At 38.4% G+C, this 22,809-nt stretch overlaps 2 protein-coding genes across 2 annotated transcripts; both read right to left on the reverse strand.

The window, feature by feature from the left end:
* Window positions 1-5,646: 5,646 nt before the first annotated feature.
* LOC109169125 (pinin-like) lies at window positions 5,647-7,614 on the reverse strand. The gene has a single exon (XM_019317999.1). The coding sequence runs from the start codon at window positions 7,612-7,614 to the stop codon at window positions 5,647-5,649; it is 1,968 nt and encodes a 655-aa protein (XP_019173544.1).
* Window positions 7,615-19,780: 12,166 nt separating this feature from the next.
* Window positions 19,781-21,100, reverse strand: LOC109169126 (probable LRR receptor-like serine/threonine-protein kinase At3g47570). Its single transcript, XM_019318000.1, has one exon. The coding sequence runs from the start codon at window positions 21,098-21,100 to the stop codon at window positions 19,781-19,783; it is 1,320 nt and encodes a 439-aa protein (XP_019173545.1).
* Between the last annotated feature and the right edge of the window lie 1,709 nt (window positions 21,101-22,809).

The following is a 22,809-nucleotide window of genomic DNA, read 5'->3' on the forward strand; positions in this document are numbered from 1 at the left end:
AACTGACGTACTCCCACTTTCACGTGAATGCTTGTTCCAAACTAAGGGGAAAACAATGTGTTAATAATACTTTGTGATTTGATGGTATCAGTATAACCTTTCTAAATGAAAGATCAAATCAAGAATGTTAGTTGACATATTGTATTGTTGAGCAGATACTACAAATAAATTAATTAAATTGTAGTCACCAAAAAACAACTGACAATTCATCTCATGTGTTTTCTTTTTAAGGAGCATTATATTAGAGAATATTTTAAGTTAAAATGTAACTTCATGGAAGAAACTTGGTGGCGGACTCCGTCACCCAAGAATTTAAAGTGATATGCGTGTTTGACAAGTTGAATATCGGAGGCAAATACGCTTCAATTGGTGCTCCATACTATATACGCCATGCATATATGACAGATATGGTTTTCTCATGCTTCAATTCGTCTTCGTCAACAAAGTCTCTGTAACACAATAAATTGGGTTATTAAGTAATATATAGACAAACATGACACCCAATATTACGTTAATATATAGCTTATCAAAATTAAGGGAAATCCGTTAACAACTCTAATTGGTCAGATGATTGATTTGGTAACCACAAGATTACAACTTCATGCAACTTCTATTGGGAGAGGAATATTGACCTCGTTGGTTTGAATCAATCATGGATAACTTAGGTTGGTTTACCTCCTTATGGTCTTTTGTTAACTAAAGTCACGATGTATGATTTACTTAGTGTACACCCTTAAGTAGTCACTATGGATTTCCCTTGTCACTCAAAAAAATAAAATAAAATAAAGGAAAGCCCATAAAAGACTAGTCAAATGAGTGGAGCGTGATTCTAATATTTGAAAGTGTTGATTCTCGCTAGTCGCTAATGTTCTCTCACAAGATCTTCTTAATGTGATTTAACTCTGCTATGTGGGCCAAATAACATAATAATGGTGTGTTTGGTTCATGGGTTTACACATCAAGAATAGAATCAAAATTATAGTTAGTGTTTAGTTGACAACTTTTTAAAAACAACTATGAGATTTGATTACCCATTCAAATAAATACTTCATTTCCGAATTAAAATTTGGTATCATTCCATCTTATTAGTACAATAATATATGATTTTTAAGTTTGGATTAGTATTTTTAGATTTTTGTTTTGATTTTTTAAATTCATATTGATGATTTGGATGTCATTATATTATGATCAATTGTCTTGATCTTGCTTCTCTGTACAATCTTGCTACCATTCATAAAGGAAGAACCGCAATTGTTCAGGATCCCCGTTGTGGTTGAAGTTGTTTGTAATTTTGCATTTCCTCAATTTAAGGATATTAATAGGTTTAAGTGACTGATGGATTAGACTGACAGAATCAACGATGATGTCGGTCAGTTAGATAGATTGCTTATATGTTTGCATAAAGAGTAAACTAAGGCAGACAGCAAAAACAACACACAAGATGTTTACCCAGTTTGATACAGTGTGTATCTACATCTGGGGGATGATCACAGAGGCGTCCAATCCACTAACTCATATTCCAATGTACAAAGGTAGAGAAACAATAATCTCACCGAAGTGCCCCACAAAAGGTACATACCCAGTCTACACAGATTTAGTGGATTGTTGAAGTTGGAGAGCCGTGCATACAGAAGTCCAATGAAATCCCATCACTTGGAGAGCTAACTCTGATGCAGTCCACTTCAGTGACGCAGTCCAATGTTGTTCCCACAACTGTGTGATCTTAGCGTCCTTTTCGTTTAAGCAACGATATCTCTTCTCAAATTCTTCATCATAATCACCAAGAACAAATTGTCTTGAGAAGAGGCATGATAATCAAAGATGTGATCTTTTAGTATAAGTCGGAGTGTTTCTTTCTTCTCAAAAGTGTAACCGTAATTCATAACCGAATAGGGGTACTTATACTTCCATAGCAAGAACACTTTCCAAAAGCATCTCTGATAGTAGATGGTAGGACGATATGAGAGGGATGTAATCTTAAAGATTCGGTCCATACCTTTCCAAGACAAATCTGCTGATATTCTTTCCAAAGCTAACTTCTTATACCGCGTTCAGTAAAAAGGAAACATCTTCCTAAAACAGATCTTCAGTGCCAGTGCGTCTGTTGCTGTATCTGATCAATCAGTCTTCTGTAACACAAACCGACACCAAGCTAACCCTATCTTAGTTTGCCATAATAATATTGCCAATTATATGTTGGGATTTTTTGGAGCAATTAAAACACTAACATTGTTAACAGCGGATCAGCAAGAGGTAAGGAGAGCTAGCGCGGCTGCTACTCTCCTGCTACTATGCACCAACACTAATATCATTCTCCATCCCTTCATTAGAAGCACTGTTGCAGTATGGCAACACCAGCTAGAGCAAGAGAAAAGGTTTGATGCTAACTATATATATAACATGTAGGGTCTCTTTCTTTGTTTTGGATTCGAGTTTTACCATTCCTGGTGGTTCGACTTTTGTGGCATTTCTACTTATAGTCTTCTACTGTTATTTTCTTTTAACATTTTTAGTCCTTCTAATGGCTTTTCTAGTTAAACATCACCAAAAATCAGTATGTGCACAACATCCGTTTGGCGGTATAACTTGGCGGAAGGATTAAAAGTGATAAAAATTTAAAGTCTAGGGGCTGAAAGTAAAAACAATGATAGTCAAAGACTATAGGTAGACATGTCACAAAACTTCGAACCAACAATTTAAAAAAAAAAAAAAAAAAAAAAAAAAAAACAACTTTTTTGCATTGGGCTAACAACATTTTTTTTTTGGCTACTTGCAGGCAGAGGCCGTCCTTAGTTACCTCAGACAAGATAATGAGGGCAAATTTTAATGTGGATCATGGTCCATGTAGTAATGTGGTTCATGAAATAAGTATAATTCTAATTACACTTTCATTTCATTTGACAATATTGCTTTATTTTTTTATTTCATTTTTTATACACTAGTTTTATTATAACAACTACATACAATGTGCAACTTTAGCTTTTCCGACCTTTTAATTAGATTTATATCGAGTCTCTTTATTTTTGTTTTTATTTTTTGTCATTATGGTGCTCTATTTCTAGTGTATTTATAATGGTGGCTAATTGTTGAAGCACAATTTTTGTATTTGAAAGTTACTAGTTTAATTCTTACCAACTCTCTCGACCGAATCCGTCACGCAAAATCTTTTTAGTGCAATTTTATTTTCTTATGAATTTATGTTAGGTTAATTAGTTGACTAATTGTGCATACCATAGGATCGTGTTATATATGTCAATTTAATATATCGAAATATTTATACTCTAATTAATATACAAAATTTCAACCAAATCACAATATTTATTATAAGAACATATATCTTGGAGCATTGCTTGTTCCCCATCATGCAACAAAAGAAGAATCGAAGAAAAGTTTAAATTAAAATTAAAGAAATTTAGAGCAACATATATTAGCTAGGAAAATTGGAAAACAAGTTTTTCTTAATTTCTACACATGGAGATATTGTATGTCCACAAGACATGTTTGCTTAATTTTATGCAAAGAATGCCTTCTTAATCTTCTGTAATTCCCTGCTCACTTCATTCATACTCATGCGGTCCATTGGTGATCTTGAAGCACAAGTGAGTCCAATTTTGAAGATGGTGAGGAAGAAGTTATTCAACCTCGCTCTCATCAGTTTCCACCAAATTGTCATCATTCTTCAACTCTACATCCGGTGTTATTCCATATATGCTTTCTAGGCACGCTGAAAGCAATGGGTCTACAACGACATCTCCACATACTCACAAAGACTGCTACATTCACCATTGAATAAATCATCCGTGGGCCTCTTAGCTGTGAACATTTCCAACAAAAGAATTCCAAAGCTATACACATCTCCAAAAGTTGATGCCTTTGCTCCTATCCCGTACTCTAAAACCAAATTATATGTGAAAACAAACAAAGCAAATGAAAAAAAAAAAAAAAAAAAAAAAAAAAAAAAAAAAAAAAACTTAATAGAGGATTTTAATTTTTGGGAAAGAACTTCGTCAACATAAGATATGATATATGAATATGATTTTTTCTGTTAAGCTAGCTAGTTATGGAAACAAGTGGTAAAGTATGAACATAACCAATTGACCCCTTTAATCCAATGGTACTACTTCGTTCACCAATTGGATCTCCAATTGTGTTGGTCCCAATAGAATGTAACGAGAGTCTAGAGGGGGGGTGAATAGACTCTTTTCGTGAAATGCCCTTAACGTCACCTTTCAGTGTTTTGGCGCAGCGGAAAAGTCAGATTCGTTTTAATAGCTTTGCACGAGTTTATGAGATTAGAGAAACTTTCGGTAACGGTGATGATTAGAATGATGCAAATGCAGAAATAAAAAGCGTAAGTAAAGGAATAGAAGGAACACGAGATTTTATAGTGGTTCGGCCAAACGTTGCCTACACCACTCTTCTTCCACAACTTATGGAAGGATTGCACTATCACTCCTTAGCACAATTACACAAAGACTTCATTGATCACTAAGCCGGACAGCCTTCGTAGGTTTTTCAACTTCGCAAGTTTACTCCGCCTCTATCAACTTCTTCTCCTGAGTTGAGGTTGGTAGAAAATGATTTCTTGATTTCTCCAACAATGAAGTCTTGACTGAGAGATGATTGCTTCGAACAGATTGCAAGACTTCTTTTGAGGTGTAAGAAAAATGATCAAAGACCTTCTTCAAGTAACTTAACACCTCAATACTGGTTCACAAAAGCTTTTGGAAATTTGAGAGCGTTCAAGAGCTTTTGCAAGTAAATGAGTCGAGTGATAATGAACCAGCACCTTCTTAGTTGATGAAGGTGGGTTTTTATAGGTGATGAAAATTCATCCGTTGGAGGGAGATGAAATTTTCGAACCTTTTAACCAGTGGACAAGGACCGGAGAGCTTCATGCATTAAATGCTCCATTAATGAGGTTGTACCATGTAGCCGTTGAAGGTATGGAAAGCATTAGGGTTTTGTCCTTTAGCTCCAGGAGATGGTACATCTTCATTTAATGCTTCTTGAAAAGTGTGTCCCATAAGATGAAGTCCTTATTGTCCTAGGATGTTGTCAAATCAGACAGGTAGAACATTCTTCTCGTTGTTGAAGAGAAGTAATGCTTGATAAGGATCGTCTTTTAACAAAACTGTCCTTTCGTGCTTGTTGACAACTCCTGCTTGACTCTCGTTGTTGTTCTTCATGTCTCGTGTCTTCTTTCGCCTTGGAGACCCTAACATCTAGTCATAACTCATTTTCGTGTGTTTGTCTAGCTTAACACGAATTACAGAGGAGTTATGGCAACTCTCGTCTAGGACGAAAGCAGCGATTGAAAAAGCTAAAAGTTAGGGGTCTACTTTTCTACATTACATTGGTATCATCAAAACCCTAATACAAAGTTCTTAACAATTTGCCCCTTTTTGATGATGCCAAAACCTATACTCTTCTTATAAGGCTGATAAAAGTTCCATAAGGATTTTTCTATTATAAAAACAGCCATACTTGAGAGTTTACAAGTCTTTTTCTAGATTAAAGAGTTAATAAGAATGACAAGGACAAATAACTCAGACAAGTGACACGAGATGTGTGACAATGAGAGTTTCATATATAAAGTTGTGATAATTACAAAAACTTTATGAAGAAAACAGAACGAAAGTTAACTTACATTTCTAAGAGCTTTGATTTCTGTTGTTCAGCTTCCTTGAGTTCTCGGTCATCCCTTTCCTTTTGTTGCTTTAGCATCCTGTTGAAGTCTATTTTCTCATTGATTTTTGCTCTGAAGACTTTAATTGGATTAGTCCTGACAAGCTCTTCATGTTCTCCTTTGATATTCAGGCTTGTGTAATTGTTATAGGCTTCACGAATGTTGCTTCCTTCAACAATTCCAGACTTCCACCACGAAATTAGCTCAAACGAATTCATGCCTTCTTGATAACTCTTTCCTGATTCCTTGTGCACTTTGAAAGCTGCATTGTGAATGACATTCTGTGGGGAGTCTTTGGTTACACTAGAAAGATCTTCAATGAGACTCCTGATCCTTTCTCTTTCCATTGCTTCATCTTCTCTTCTTTTGATTTCTTCATCATGTTTCTTCCATAGTTCTCTATTTTCTCTTTTGATCCTCTCGTTTTGGGTGCTGATGTGATCTTGCCTTGTATGATTGTCCCTAGTTTTAAGCCAGGTAGGAACGTTGCAACCCTCAAAACATTTACCACTTCCTTCTTCGTATGGAACAAAGTCCACAAAGTTTCCTATGCCATCCATAGTTACTCTGTTGTCCTTCATAAGTCTCTGCCTTAGTTTCGTTTGCTCTCTCTTGGGCAAACCCGTGAAGATGTACTTGGCTTCAGAACCGAAGGATTGGCGAGGCTTAAGAGATTTGGATTGGTATCGACCATGGTATCTTGACTTCGAGGAATGGTGACCACGAGACCTTGAGGGAGGATGGGATGGATTTGTGTTCCTTCGGCTAGAGTCTCTTGGTGTCCGAGAGGGTGAGTGTCTTGCTTGTGGAGACTGATCTTTCGTGATATCTCTCGGACGATCATCATCCTTATCTTTGTCGTCATCTCTCTTTTCCCCCTTTTTGGCATCATCTGCACAGGTGGTAGGAGGAACAGAGGAAACCTTATTGATTGCAAGCAAGATATCCTGGGCATACCCAAGAATTTGAAGGGCATATTCTCCCAGTTGGTACGAGTTATCTTGATAAGTGTCAATTTTTGTACAGGCTAGATCAACACGCTCTTTGAGACTGAAATGAGAATGTTTGATCTCGTGTTGTTGCCGTGCAACTTTGTTCAGGGCAGTTTCAAGGTCATGGAGCTTCTTTGCCATTCGTTCAAGGATCTTGTGATCTGATTGGCTTTGTGGCTGCGGTTGAGGCTGTGCTGGAGGTGGAGGCTGAGGTTGAGATTGTGCAGCTATCAGAAAATCGACCTTCTTGCACAAATCATCCAAAACTTTCGTGTCCTTTTCTCGTAGAGCAAGATATTGCATGTGGATGGTTTCGGCTGAATGGACAGTTTCTCTCATGAGGTTCATGATAGTCCGTGGGGACTCTGCAGTAGATTCTTCCTCAATGTTTGTTGGCGTCGTGTCCATGTGTTCATCTTGAGGTGGTGCTTCCCGTTTTCCACCACTTGCTAAGCTAAGAAGAATTGGTGAGGCTTCCAGTTTGCCCTCACACACATTTTCTTTTTCTTGCTTGATCGGAGTCTCGTCCATGGGTTGGACATGTGGAACTATGGCACGAGACAGATCTTCGGGATGTTTGGTTGAAACTTCGTCCTGGTCATCACTGTCAGAGGGTAATTTTCTTAAGGGAGATCTTTGAGGAAAGGTGTCATAGTCAGGGCCGATTAAAATTGTAGCACTGTCTTCGGGTTCGCCTTCTTGAGCACCTTCATTACCCAACTGAGCATCATTGCCATCATCATCGTCATCATCATTTTCGTCATCTGCATCGTCAACATCATCATCATTATCATCTTCATCTTCATCTTCGTTCACATCACTTTCGTCTTCTTCAATCTCTCGTCCAAGCTCATCCTTCGTGCCACTAACATTGCAGTTTGGATCATTTTGGTGTTCCTTCTCTAATGTGGTCTTGATCTTTGATAGCAACATGGCATATCAAAGTTGCTTCATTTCTTCTTCAAAGACTGGATCCAAGGGTGGCTTGTTAAGTTCGATGCAGATTGGAGCTTTATCTCTCCCGAGAGTGCGATTCGTCATCTTGTATGAGAACACTCGATTGATCTCTTCAATTCGAAGGGCTTTGGAAACATCTTCTGTGCCAATCCATTTTAGTGCAAATTCTTCTTCGTCTTGCATGACTTCAAAAGTTTCAAGAAAAGTTCTTAGGGGAGCAGTACGCCACTTTTTCCACTGCAGAACTCGTTGGTAATCGCTTTCAATGGATGCTCGAAGAATTTGATCTGGTGTTGGTGCTTTGGGAGCTGGAACAGAAGGATTTGGGAGCACGGGGGTTGTGACCGGCACAACAGCTGTATCATCTACCAGTGCAGGTTCTTGTGTTAGATTACCCTGCTCTGCATTGGTAGGTTCTTGTGGCAGAGAAGAAACATCAACAAATTCAACAGTCGCTCCTTTCGTCTTTTCTGGCGAACCAGGTTCTTGTGGAAGACTTAAGCGACTGGCCTCCATTTCTACATCAGCAGGTTCTTGTGTCAACTCACGAAGAAGTTGCTCTGCCAAAGTAGGTTCTTGTGGATGGTGGACTTGAGGAGAACCGAGACCAGTTTCGAGTTCTTGACCATCAGAAACTCTTTCAGGAAGGGCAACTTTCGGTTGAGCTTCCCCCTCAGAAAGTGCGTCGTTTAGAGCTTCTTCCCCCTGTGGAGGTGCATCTCTCGTTTCTGCTGCTTTCGGTGTAGAAGGTTCCTTCGGGGAAGGTTTAGGCTTGACAGGAGACCGAAAGTGACTCTTTTTGATGATTCGAGAGAGCACCAGATTGTCTTCTTTGGATGAATCCTTTACAATGATTGTTTCTGGTGATGGAGTGGGATCTTTCTTCTCTTGAGGAGATTTTGGAGGAATTGGAACGGCTGGAGTTTCTTCTGCCTTTTTCGCCTTACTCCGAGAGGAGTGTTTTTCTCGCTTTTGTCGTTTCGGCTTGGGTTGATCATCCTCTGAAACCCTAGGGGTTCTCGACTTCCTCTTGGCTTTAACCTGCTCAATAGGAATCCCCAACTCCAATGCCTTCTGCTTGTCATACCCTGATGGTTTCTGTTTCATGTGACATGCTTTCTGTCCAGGCCGAATTCCTCGGCGCAATATGACTCCTTTCGTTGCAAGAAGATGGCTTATCACGAAGCCATACCCTAACTTCTTTGCAATGTCTCCTGGACTCTTCCTGTGAAAGGTGATGGTGTGAACAATATTGTTGAAGATGATCTTTGACTAGTCGACTTTAAAATCATTCAGAAAGCCATGCAGCATTTTCAATTTCTCCTTTGTCACGTCATTAGTGCCCGAGGTCTTGTAATCAACAATTTTGTTGAAAATGTCAACAGTAAACTCATAATCTAGCCGGAACCACTTCTTCTTCAACGGCCATGTGATTTCTGCCTTGGATGGTGCGTGATTGTTCTTGATGGATTCATAGAACTCCTCTGGATCGAGATGGTAATAGATAATATCAGACTTGTAGGTCTTATCTCTCTGTGGAAACCCGTAAGTTGATCGAACGTCCTCCGAGGTAAGGACCACATGATGATTATTGACTCTGGAAGTAATGGTCAGATAATCAGAGGATATTGAAGCATTCATATAGAACTGAGTTACGTCGATAGGATGCCATATGGTGTATAGGTGTGTGATGAAACCATATAACACTGTTTCTGTGAGAAGACGAATGATGTTTTCGCCAAATCGTCTGTTCAAAATGTATTCAAGAAAGCCATGCGCATCCCACAAGCTACCTCCGACAATAAATGGTACTCTGGATTCGATGAACCTTAGGTTTTCAGTTGGAAAGCTTGGGATTTCCAGGATGGATGGTGTTTCTGGTTCTTTGTTAGTGGGTGAAGCTTGTGAATGTTCCGCCATTGTTAAGAATTTGAGAAAAAGAGCAGAATGGTGGATGAGAGAAGAGACTGTGTGAAGAAGGTAAGGTAAAATGAGCAAAAAGGTTTAAACAGGGTTTTATAGAACTCCGGATAACCGGGTATGGGTAACCCATTTAGAGATGAATTGTTTGAATTTTAAAAGTACTCCCGGTTCCTCTTCTCTAATATGGTAACTGATCAACGTGGGGGAGTGATAAGATCGTGTGCAGATCAAAAACGATCATTCCCTCATTTAATGAGGTGAGAGAAAAGCACTTGAGTGCTTATGGGTGCATTAAATGCACGTCACATCCTGTATCAGACAGAGTGGGAGAGTGGACCATTTTTCTCGGCCACATGATCCCATTAGGATCCATCTAAACGGTTGGAATTAAAAGCTGAAAACATCAAGCATTTTAGGCATGATTCCAAACCCGAAAATAGATAAGATTTTCATAACATAAGACTTGTGAGACAAATAAAGTCAAACAGGTCCTTTTTACAACAACAGAGATGCTTTTCCCGAGAGAATTATTACACAGAACAATACGTAACATAAATGATTACGATCTCTCGTGCATTAGTAGGCAGGCTTGCCTTTTACTCATTGCTACCCTTCTTCTTTCGTGCGTACTCAAAGTATTCCCTCTTTCGGATTTCATGAGCAAACACTTCAGCGATGAGTGTCTCGTGATCTGCTCCCAATGTTTCTCTAGAGAGACCTCGTCTCTCCATGTCATCCAGTTCAGCCATTACTTTGGCTTTAGCAAAAGCGTACAATGCACGATATCTTTCTTCGTGCTTTAGAAGAGGTGTGAGTTCAACAAGAGAGTAGAACTCTGAGATGTCTGGTTCCTTCCCAGATGGTGAACCTTTCTCAACTGAGTTTCCGAGATCATGGTGAGACATTTTTTTAGACTCAGATAAGCTCTCGGATGTGAGGGCCATTTCTTTTCGTTTATCCATGAGCTTGAAAAAAGTGATAAGTGAGTCCATAGTTGAGTGAGAAAAATCCATTAAATAGAGAGTTTGAGCCTCTCAAAAGATGTGTCCGAATGACTTGACCAAGGCACGCCTTAGGGAATATATTCTTTTCCAAGAAATTTGTCCTTGATTCGAGATTTTAGACAGATGAGAAATAAGATAAGTAAAATCTCGTTCAAAAGAAAACCAGAGCCAACAAAGTTTTATTATTCATAGTACGGAGATAAGAAAATACATAAGATAAGATACAAAAGCCAAAGGATCAATTTTTCTTTCTCTCGTTTTTCTTGACTCCAGACGGCTCATCTTTTGCCTTTTTCAGATTTCCCAGCATTTGCTTAAACCACTTTCCGGTTCGTGGGTAGTTTGAGCCAGATGAGGATTCAGGTTCTTCCTCCTTATCATATGTCTCCTTTAAGTCCTCTTGTTTCAGAAAGGCCATATAGTCTCGATCATAAAACTTGGTAGGATCCTCAGGAGTGACTGGAGTAGGATCTTTTGAAAGCCTCTCTTCACTTTCAACAATAAAACCAGCCATATCATCATATAGAAGGGATGAGTCGGAATCAGAGAGAATTTCCACTGGTGCTTGTGGACTGTTACCAGGATAAAGGTCACCCTGTTCCTCCCTGAGATGTCTAGCACCTTCTCTTAGTTTGTGAGAGTCACCTCTAGTGAAAGGTTTCTTTGGATCCATGGTGAAGAAAAGAGATGATGGAGATAATGTGAAGAATTCTTCTCCTTTTATAGCAAGAGATCCATACTGTTCATGTGTCTGTTACACATATTTTTCAACGTAGCAATAAATGCTCATAAATATGTTCAAGGAGTTATCAATTCCAGGCAAGACTTTGACTGTTAAAACGGTTCTTTATTAAGCATTTCTTCAACTCCAATGAACTCAATAGTCATGTAACTCATAATACTTTATGGCCCCTTTTTGACCAGATTAAATTTGAGTGATGAGATTTCCTGTGACTTTTGACAAGAAACAGACAAAGTTAAACACAGTCATGAATTGCATTCATTCTTAGTACGAAAAGATAACATTTTTATTGGATCATAAGGATGAGAGACAGAGAGTTCCAAGTCACGAGAGTACAGTACATAACAAATTAGAGAAAGCGATAGGGCACGTGAAGTTCTAGACGAGTCATCTCTTCGGTCACATCAGACAGATTGGCCTTCTTTGCATATTCATCCAGCTCCTCAAGTGAGAGAGTGGGTTCGGGTGAAAGAGTGGAGGACCGAGAGTGAACCATAGTGAAATCTTCATAAGATTGATCACTAGGTTGAGGAACTTCATAAGAAGGATGCCAGTGAGAAGTGGGAAAAGATGGTGTGTGCTTGTTAGAGCTTTTCATCATCAGAATTCTCTCTTTAGCAAGCCGTGTGGCTTGTTCCATGCAGTATGCCTTCTTAGCCCTGGACTCATTGACCAATTTGTCAAGAGTTTCCTTCTCCTTTGGTGCTGTGTTAGGCATGGAGTAAGTTACGATGACCCTTTCCCCATCTTCTTCCAGCCTAATGATGGTGGCATTTGGTAGCTTGCTAGCTTCTTGCATATGATGTTTAAGACGATTAGCTCTTTTCTCAGCTTCATCGATCTTTCCTTTTCCTTTGTCCATTCCTGCAAACTTTTTCCTTTTCTAAGGTTTTGAGAATGAGTAAAGCTCATGAAATAGAGACACAATTTATACGCAGAAAGATGTCGTGAGAATCTTAGCAAAATCTTTTAGATACTGACATCATATTGAAAAGATAAAGAAAGATAGAGTCATATATTAAAAGATCACAATCTTGATAACATCACAACTTATCACCGTGGCCTAACAAAGCTATTTAGGCCTTCTTTTTCTTGCTGCTTGCGGTGGACTTGAGATGAGATGCCATCTTAATTGGAGTGCTTGACAGTGAGGAGTTAAAGCTCCCATTTTGTTTCAGCACACTATCTTCCTTGACATACCCTATAGGGTTGCCAACAGAGTGGAATGATTCTCTTGACTCATTATCGGTTGTATCACGGAGGAGACTTTGTATTTATTGAGAGTGTTCAAGAAACTGATTAAACTCTTGCTCGGTTACTAGTGGCTCATTGAGAATTTCGCTATTTCCCTCTTGTGCCTTCGTAATGGTTCTTTCGCTTCCCGTACTCATACTTGCACATGCAAAAACAAACACTAGAGTTTTTGTTAGATATGAAATCTTATCCTCGTAGTGTACCTCATTTATAAAGATCCTTGCGTGTGAGGATGGATTAAATCTTTTGATTATCGAGAGCAAGAATCTTTGCAGATTTGATTCTCTTGGCTTTATGTCATTTCAATCATTCCGAGTTCATGCCTTAGAGAGGAGAATCTTGCTTCACTCAAGGGTTTTGTGAGTATATCTGCAAGTTGATCATCAGTATTAACATACTCAAGAGATATGTCTTTCTTCTCGACATGATCACGAATGAAGTGATATTTAATGTCAATATGCTTAGTCCGAGAGTGTAAGACAGGATTATGTGTAATGGCGATTGCACTCGTGTTATTGCATTTAATGCTCAATTCTCGTGCATTTATGTCATAATCTCTCAATTGATGTCTCATCCATAAGATTTGAGCACAACAGCTTCTAGCTGCTATGTATTCGGCTTCAGTCGTACTTGTAGCAATAGAGTGTTGCTTCTTGCTAAACCAAGACACAATTCGTCCTCCTAGGAACTGGCAGGTTCCTGAGGTGCTCTTTCGATCAATACGACATCCTGCGAAGTCTGCATCTGAGTATCCAATAAGATCAAATGATCCTTCTTTCGGATACCAGAGTCCGACACTTTGCGTTCCCTTAAGATATCTTAATATCTTTTTAGTTGCACTTAGGTGACTTTCTTTCGGCTTGGCTTGAAATCGTGCACATACACCAACAGCAAATGAAATGTCAGGTCTGCTTGCTGTTAGGTATAAAAGAGAACCAATAATGCCTCGAAAGTTTGTCTGATCAACATCTTTTCCTTCATTATCAACATCCATTCTAAGGGATGTACTCATTGGAATTTTAACGGAACTTTTTCCATCAATGCCAAATTTCCAGATTAAATCCTTGGTATATTTGGCTTGATTTATGAATATTCCATCTGGGAATTGTTTGACTTGTAACCCCAGAAAATAGTTTAGTTCACCCATCATACTCATCTCAAATTTGCCTTTCATAAGATTGGAGAACTCTTCACACAAAATTGGATTCGTGCTTCCGAAGATAATGTCATCAACGTATATTTGAACTAAAAGAATATGATCATTATCTTTTATACGAAAGAGTGTTTTATCAACCACTCCTTTCGTGAAGCCACAGTTGATAAGAAAGTATGAAAGAGTATCATACCAGGCTCGTGGAGCTTGCTTTAAGCCATAAAGAGCCTTTTTGAGATGGTAGACTTTTTCAAGCTCATTATTGACTGCAAAGCCAGGTGGTTGTTCAACATACACTTCTTCTTCAAGAAGTCCATTTAAGAAAGCACTCTTGACATCCATTTGATAGACTTTGAAATTCTTATAGGGTGCAAAAGCTAGGAATATGCGTATAGCCTCCAATCTAGCTACAGGGGCGAAGGTTTCATAAAAATCAATTCCTTCTTCTTGGCAATACCCCTTAGCAACAAGACGAGCTTTGTTCCTAACAATGAGCCCATCTTCACTCATTTTGTTTCTAAACATCCATTTAGTTCCAATGACGTTCTGATGAGATGGTCTCGGAACAAGTTCCCATACCTCATTTCGTTCAAACTGATGAAGCTCTTCTTGCATAGCTATTACCCAGTCAGGGTCTTTTAGGGCTTCTTTTATGGTTTTTGGTTCCATTTGAGACAAGAAGCATGCCATCATGCTTTCGTGCAGAGAGGCTCTTGTTCTCACACATTCTTGGACATTACCAATAACCTGATTTGATGGATGATCTCTTAACCACCGAAGGTCTGGTTCAAATGCATCTTGTTGATTTTGAGCATCCATTTCAGGAATATATGGTAGATCGATGTATATCATTGGTTCAGATGTTGTGGTATTTGTAGGATCATTCTGTTGAGCTCCAACCTTTTCTTGAGACACAGGTTCAGGTTCTAAAACCTTTAGCTGATATTTCGTGTAGGACGAAAGTATATCTTCTTCGTCTGAGATGTCTTCGTCAACAGGTTTCTGAGGACTTTGACTTGACTTGATTGAAGTTTTACATCCAGATGGATTCTTCTCAGATTGTTCATCAAATTTGACATGAATGGATTCCTCAATTACCATTGTTCGTTTGTTTAGAACTCTGAATGCTTTGCTTACTGAAGAGTATCCCATGAATAGTCCTTCATCAGCTCTTTCATCAAAAGCCCTTAGATGATTCTTTCCATTGTTGTGTATGAAGCACCTGCAACCAAAGACATGAAAATAACCAATACTAGGAGTTTTACCTTTCCATAACTCATACGGTGTCTTGCTGTGAGATTTGTTGATCAAGGATCTATTTTGTGTATAACATGTCGTGTTTATGGTTTCGGCCCAAAACCTCTTAGGTAATCCTGAGTGCGAGATCATCGTTCGTGCAGCTTCTTTCAAGGTTCTGTTTCTCCTTTCGGCCACGCCGTTTTGCTGAGGGGTTCGTGCTGCCGAGAGTTGATGAAAAATTCCATTTTGCGCACAGAATTCCTTTATGACTTTGTTGACAAATTCCGTTCCCTGATCTGATCTTATTCGAATTATTTTGACCTCCTTTTCTGTTTGGAGTTGTCTCAAAAGATTTTGAAGAGCTGTTTCTGTTTCGTTCTTCTTCTTCAAGAAAAGCACCCATGTATATCTTGTGTAGTCATCTACTATAACAAGAGTGTACTTTCTTCCACTCAAACTTGCTGGTTCTACTGGTCCAAAGAGATCCATATGTAAAAGACTTAAAGAACGAGAGTTTGCATCCACATCTTTTGACTTAAAAGATGACTTGAGTTGCTTCCCTTTTTGACATGCCTCACATATTTTATCTTTCGTGTAAGATACTTCGGGTAGTCCTCTCACAAGATTTCTTTTGGCAAGCTTGTTTATCGTCTTCAAATTCAGATGACTTAGTTTGTTGTGCCATTCTTGATTGAGATCTGCATTACTTTTGGCCACAAGACAAACATTAGCATTAGAAGAATTTAAGGATATTACGTACATGTTCTTCTTTCGTTGACCCGTCAAGGCTGTCTTGCCATCCTTCGTGTTCACAATTTTGCATTCGTTTTTGAAGAATTCTACTTTGTATCCTTTGTCACAAAATTGACTTGTGCTTAGGAGATTGAACTTCAGTCCTTCAACATAAGAGACATCTTGTATTGTTATTCCCTTTTTGATGATGTCCCCTTTTCCACGAGTTTTGCCGCTGTTTTCTCCTCCAAAGATAACTTTGGGTCCATCTACTTCTATAAAGTTGCTCAATATTGTTTTATCACCAGTCATATGTCTTGAGCATCCACTATCAACATACCATATGACCTGTTTTTCCTGCATCAAAGATTATGTGTTTTTAGGTACCCATTGAGTTTCGGGTCCTTGGGGGTTAGCAGTCAACTTTGGAACCCACATCAACCTAGAGTATCCATGACTCATCCTTGGTCCTCTATATCCATTAGATGTACGATAATCATAATGGATGCTGGCAAAGACTTTAGCATTATATTTCTTACGTTGATCTTCCTGAGTAGGATTCTCATAATGCTTGAGATGATTAGTTTGTTTACGCAGATGAACCTTTTTCAAATACTGCTCTAGGGAGAGGTTCTGGGTAATCAAACCAATCTTCTTCTGATGGCCCAGTCCATCCATTGCCATACCCAGATCTTTTGAAGGATCTTTCGGGTTGTCTGATTTGTCCGTTCTTTGAGATTCCTTGAGCAGGATTCTTTCGTGTGAATTTCGGACGATATTGCCTCTGGTTAACATTCGTCTTTTTCTTGGATTGAGTATTCCTGTTAGGCTGACCTTTTTTATGGTTTAGATCTTGTATATTGCCATTTGGTCCATTCCTTTTGACATAAATTTGTCTAGGGTTGCCTTTAACAGATTTCTCCTTTCCAGATTCCACAACACGTTGTACAGCCATTCCTTTCGGTTGGCTTGTTGTTTGTGGTGTTTTGACATTGTTAACTACCATCATAGGCTCAAACATCTGGGTAGGTCCTTGAACAAATGCAGCCTCGAAGCTTTCGTGTGAATATGCATTCGTGGATTTGTTCAATTTGACTTGTGAAGAGGAGCTGGGGTTAAAACCAATTCCAGTTCTTTCCCCGGGCAGTCTAGATTCATTTATCATTCTATCCATTAGATTGGATGAATTATTGAATTTATTCAAGACTTCAAGCAGTTCTTGCTCTCTCTTTTCTTTTGCTGTGCATTGCTCCTTTAGAGCGAGAACATCTTTCTCAAACTGCTCCTTAGGAATGACCAGCATATTGTTCTCAACACGAACTTGCTTTAGTTCATTATAGCTAGTCATGAGCCGAGAGTTCTCCTCTTTAAGTTTGGAGTAAGTGTTATTTATCACCTTGAACCTCCTCATCATTTCGGTGACAGATTCATTGGAGGTATGACTTCCCACAAAACTTGACTCAGCTGAATAACAAGAAGATATATGAATGAGAGTTCACCTCATCTTCATCTGCCGTGAGCCACAGTTCGTCTGACTCTTGACTAAATAGGCACAGCAGTCCTTTCTCCTCATCAGTGTTTTCGTCTTCTAAGCTAGAGCTTGAGGAGCTACTTTCGGTTGCAACTGTGTCAGAAGTTTCGTCTACTACCATTGCCTTCCTTCTTCCTTCCTTTCTGGAGTTTGATGATTCAGGCTTGTCGCTCCTTTTATATCTTTCTCCAGTCTCTTTTGAGGGACTTGTGGTAGTGTTTTTATCTTGATGCTTGCTCACTATAGGATGAGGACAATTCGCCTTGAAGTGTCCTGGCTTTCGACAATTATAGCACAATAGCTGCGAGTTCATGGTTTCGGTTTTTGAGGTTTGAGGGAAGCTCTCATGCTTCTTTCGGTGGCCCGATCGTTGTGGATCTTGAAAGTTGTTCTTTCTCATGAACCTTTTCATTTTCTTGACAAATAGTGCATATTGTTCATCAGATAAAAAATCACAAGAGTTAGATTTCGACCTGTTGGATGTTGATGCTGATTGGTTTTCCACGAGAGCAATGTTTCTTGTTTCTGATTCTTCAGCATCTTTCGGTTCATGCTCGAACTCATATGCTTTGAGATCACTGAAAATCTTGGTTGTGCTTGTAGTTTTCATATCTCGGCTATCCCTCATTGCAATAACCTTCATTTCCCATGATTTTGGTAATCCACGAAGAATCTTCAGATTCATCTCCTTTTCAGTTGGCTCTTTCCCGAGATCTGACAGATCGCCCATAAGTCTGGTGAATCTGAGTTCCATCTCCATGATTGTTTCATTTGGCAGCATTTTGAAATCTTCAAATTTCTTCATGCCCATTGTCAGTTTGTTGTCTTTTTCTTGCTCGTCTCCTTCTCCCAAACTCATTAGGACATTCCACACTTCCATGGCATTCTTGCACTTTCGGACCCTGGGAAACAAGGAATCATCCAGAGAGTTGTAGAGAATATTTCTTGCCACATTATCCAAATTTGCCCTTGTTCTCTCGTTCGTGGAATACTGGTCTTTCGGCTTTGGTATCATCTGTGCAGCTCCTGCTCCTTGTGCGGCTGCTTGTGCATTCGCCATCATGACCGTAATTGGTCCGGTTGTTATGACGTCCCACATTTCATCATGAATAGAGCATAGGAGAGACTGCATTCTTAACTTCCAGTCATCAAATTTGGCAAGACTAAAGGCAAGTTGCTTAGAGCGATGTGCATGTTCCTTTTCCATTTTTAGATAAAAAACGTGCAAAGAAAATATGCAAGATTTTCAAGAGATTTTTGATAGGGGATCTACCAGGCAGTAAATGCAAAGCCTTTACCGAACAAGGTATTGGCTCTGATACCACTTGTTGGTCCCGATAGAATGTAACGAGAGTCTAGAGGGGGGGTGAATAGACTCTTTTCGTGAAATGCCCTTAACGTCACCTTTCAGTGTTTTGGCGCAGCGGAAAAGTCAAATTCGTTTTAATAGCTTTGCACGAGTTTATGAGATTAGAGAAACTTTCGGTAACGGTGATGATTAGAATGATGCAAATGCAGAAATAAAAAGCGTAAGTAAAGGAATAGAAGGAACACGAGATTTTATAGTGGTTCGGCCAAACGTTGCCTACTCCACTCTTCTTCCACAACTTATGGAAAGATTGCACTATCACTCCTTAGCACAATTACACAAAGACTTCCTTGATCACTAAGCCGGACAGCCTTCGTTGGTTTTTCAACTTCACAAGTTTACTCCGCCTCTATCAACTTCTTCTCCTGAGTTGAGGTTGGTAGAAAATGATTTCTTGATTTCTCCAACAATGAAGTCTTGACTGAGAGATGATTGCTTCGAACAGATTGCAAGACTTCTTTTGAGGTGTAAGAAAAATGATCAAAGACCTTCTTCAAGTAACTTAACACCTCAATACTGGTTCACAAAAGCTTTTGGAAATTTGAGAGCGTTCAAGAGCTTTTGCAAGTAAATGAGTCGAGTGATAATGAACCAGCACCTTCTTAGTTGATGAAGGTGGGTTTTTATAGGTGATGAAAATTCATCCGTTGGAGGGAGATGAAATTTTCGAACCTTTTAACCAGTGGACAAGGACCGGGGAGCTTCATGCATTAAATGCTCCATTAATGAGGTTGTACCATGTAGCCGTTGAAGGTATGGAATGCATAGGGTTTTGTCCTTTAGCTCTAAGAGATGGTACATCTTCATTTAATGCTTCTTGAAAAGTGTGTCCCATAAGATGAAGTCCTTATTGTCCTAGGATGTTGTCAAATCAGACAGGTAGAACATTCTTCTCGTTGTTGAAGAGAAGTAATGCTTGATAAGGATCGTCTTTTAACAAAACTGTCCTTTCGTGCTTGTTGACAACTCCTGCTTGACTCTCGTTGTTGTTCTTCATGTCTCGTGTCTTCTTTCGCCTTGGAGACCCTAACATCTAGTCATAACTCATTTTCGTGTGTTTGTCTAGCTTAACACGAATTACAGCGGAGTTATGGCAACTCTCGTCTAGGACGAAAGCAGCGATTGAAAAAGCTAAAAGTTAGGGGTCTACTTTTCTACATTACATTGGTATCATCAAAATCCTAATACAAAGTTCCTAACAAATTGTACATGAATAAAGTCTTGATATACCAATGTCTCCAACATGAGCAGTTAAATCTTTGTCAAGCAGCATGTTACTTGGCTTTAGATCACAATGAATAACCGTCGGCTCACAATCATCATGGAGATAATGCAATGCACAAGCTACATCAATTGCAATGTTTAATCTTTGAAGAACACTTAGAACGGTTGTCTGGGCATTAGATGAATGTGTATGCAACCACATATCCAAATCCCCATTTTCCATGAACTCATAAACCAAAGCTCTGAATTCATTTCCTGCAAAATCACAACTCGAGCAGCAAGTCAAAATTGGAACAAGATTTCGGTGGCGTATGTTTCTCAACACTTTACATTTTTCAAGAAAGCTCTTTGAAGCTCCATTTTTTGAAAGGTCAAGTACCTTCACCGCAATTGTTTGTTCTCCTCCACCTTGCTCCAATCTACCTTTGTAAACAGTGCCAAAACTTCCCGATCCGATCAAATTAGTCTCAGAGAAACCATTAGTAGCTTGGTGCAAGTCTCCGTAAGGGATTTTGGAAAGCTTTTCAACATTGGATGTCTTAGCTGACTCCATCCTTTTTTCATTCCTCCAACACAATGTTAGAAAAGCAATGAATGATGCAAACACCAGAGCCGAGCAAATACATGTGAAGATAACAATCATAATCTTTAAATGCTTTATATGTTTGGTTTTCTTCACGGGACATAGAGGCAGCTTTAGCTCAGGTATACCACCGCATAGCTTTTTGTTTCCAAGCAATGATACATTGGTTGCCACTGTAAACACTCCAACTTTTGGTACCTCACCCTCTAGATCATTGAAAGAAAGGTTCAAATATTGCAAGAGAGGGAGCTTTTGGAGGTCTCTTGGTATCTCTCCAGTCAACTTATTATTTGAGATATCCAAATGTGTAATGTTTTTTAAGGAAACCAAAGAAGGTGGGACTTTACCTTCAAAGAGATTGTCATGCATATCAAGATATTCAAGGCTCAAACAATCTCCAATTGTATCTGGAATTTCGCCCAACAATTTGTTTTGAGAGATGTCTAAGACATTTAGTGTTTTCAATTTGCCCACGGCGGGAGATAACGGACCAGTGAATGAATTACGGGAAAGGTAAAGGTACTTAGACAAAGATGGCAAAGTAAAAACTTGTTGAGGAATGGTGCCATCTAGTTTGTTATTATTGGACAAGGAACATTCATTCAAATTCCAGAAGTTTTCCACATTTGGTGGTATATTGCCATCAAAATTGTTGTTATGCAAACGAATTGCAGCTATGGAAGTGAGGTTAAAAAGAGTTAGTGGCATTTTATCGGACAATTGGTTTACTTCAAGATTCAAATATTGTAGGTTATGCAATTCACCTATCTCACTAGGAATAACATCTGATAATAGATTGTCTCGTATACCGAAACCAATCAAGCTAACTAGATTTTTCATTCCTCCAGGTATTGTACCAAATATCTTATTCCCTCCTAGATATAGGTATTGGAGTTTGGATGAGAGGTTAGCTATGGTGTTTGGGAATTTACCTTTAAATCTATTTTTTTCAATGTCAAGAAAACAAAGTCTGTTTTGGTTAAACAGGAGAAGAATTAAGGTTCTGTTTTGTGCTTAAATGATGGACAAGTAGCATTGAATATTGGTGAATTTTATTTTGATGTATTTTGTAAGTTGTTTTTGATAATATGTACTCCTAAGTACATATTATATGTGATTGGTGATGGTAATTTTGGACATTATGCACTTTTTATAAGTGCTTGGATTTGATGGTTTTATAAAATGTTTTTTCTATGTTTTATACTAGGGTTTCTCTATTTCCTAACTGATTGCAGGTATGAACAGGCAGAGATCAGGTAGCAAACACAACAAACAGAGCTACAAGAAACTTAATAGCAGCAGATTTAGTTAAAGTAGTTACCTATGATAGAGAGTACCTGAAATGGCAGTAGCTACTTTGTTCACAATTGTATTACTTAAAATAGCATTTTCCATATCAGCAACCAAGTATATCTCTTTCACTTTTATAGTAACCGTAATCTTTCATTACACCTGAAATTAAAGAATTTGTACTTTCATCAACTCCATTATATATTTTAATCCAACAAAACATCTTACAAAATGGTCATTTGGTACCTTAGTCCATTTTTATTTTCTTCAATATCACCTGTTGAAAGTGTAATAGGATATTATGTGTCCTAAGTATTTCCAGACCAAGTTTGTCAACTTCTGAATTTAGCTTCAAAATCTTTTCATGAGATTCTAAAATAGTAAAGGACTTTATAATAAAGGCTATACAAAGTCAGTCAACATTTTAAGTCTAACCAAACCAAGAATATCATACAAATTTGAGTCAAATTCTAACATAGTTCTGTAATGGCTTAATCAGATAACAACATGAAGTAGTTTAATTCTCATAACTGGAAATCCTACTTCTCAATAAATAATTCAAACAAGGTACTTCAATAAAGAACTACAACTAAAATTGAAATCAAAGTTATAGTTATAAAAAGTTATAAAAAGTATATGACCATAAAGATGCCAACGAAATCATTTTGGCCATTTTAAAGACGATTAAATGTAAAGATGAAAGAATAAATTCAAAACACTGTAAAGAATGGTATGCTCTTAAACAAAATTCCTATAAAAAACTTTGAAATACATAGTAATTGTTCTCCACCCGTGGTTTAGGGACTAAAAATGAACTATTCTGATCGATATTACTTTCAGTAAAATCATTAGCCATTTTGTGCTATCTTCCTGATTTTTGGAATCCAATTCCTGAAAGCTCCAGATATAATACAGAGGTTACATAAATAGAAAACTAGAAATGGAAGTTGATTATGGTGGGGGCAAGATTCTGAAATCTTTCACGTTTGGTTAGTCGTGTAACTGAGTGCACCAAACCAAACCTCATATGGTCTCTGACAGTAATGAATTTCAAGAGATCACCTAATTTTAAACTCCTGGATTTAGGACTAATCCTCTCCCAGTGCAAATTTAATTTAATGTAGCTT

This window comes from Ipomoea nil, unplaced genomic scaffold (genome assembly GCF_001879475.1).
Source record: "Ipomoea nil cultivar Tokyo-kokei standard unplaced genomic scaffold, Asagao_1.1 scaffold3251, whole genome shotgun sequence".
NCBI classification, from domain to species: Eukaryota; Viridiplantae; Streptophyta; class Magnoliopsida; order Solanales; family Convolvulaceae; genus Ipomoea; species Ipomoea nil.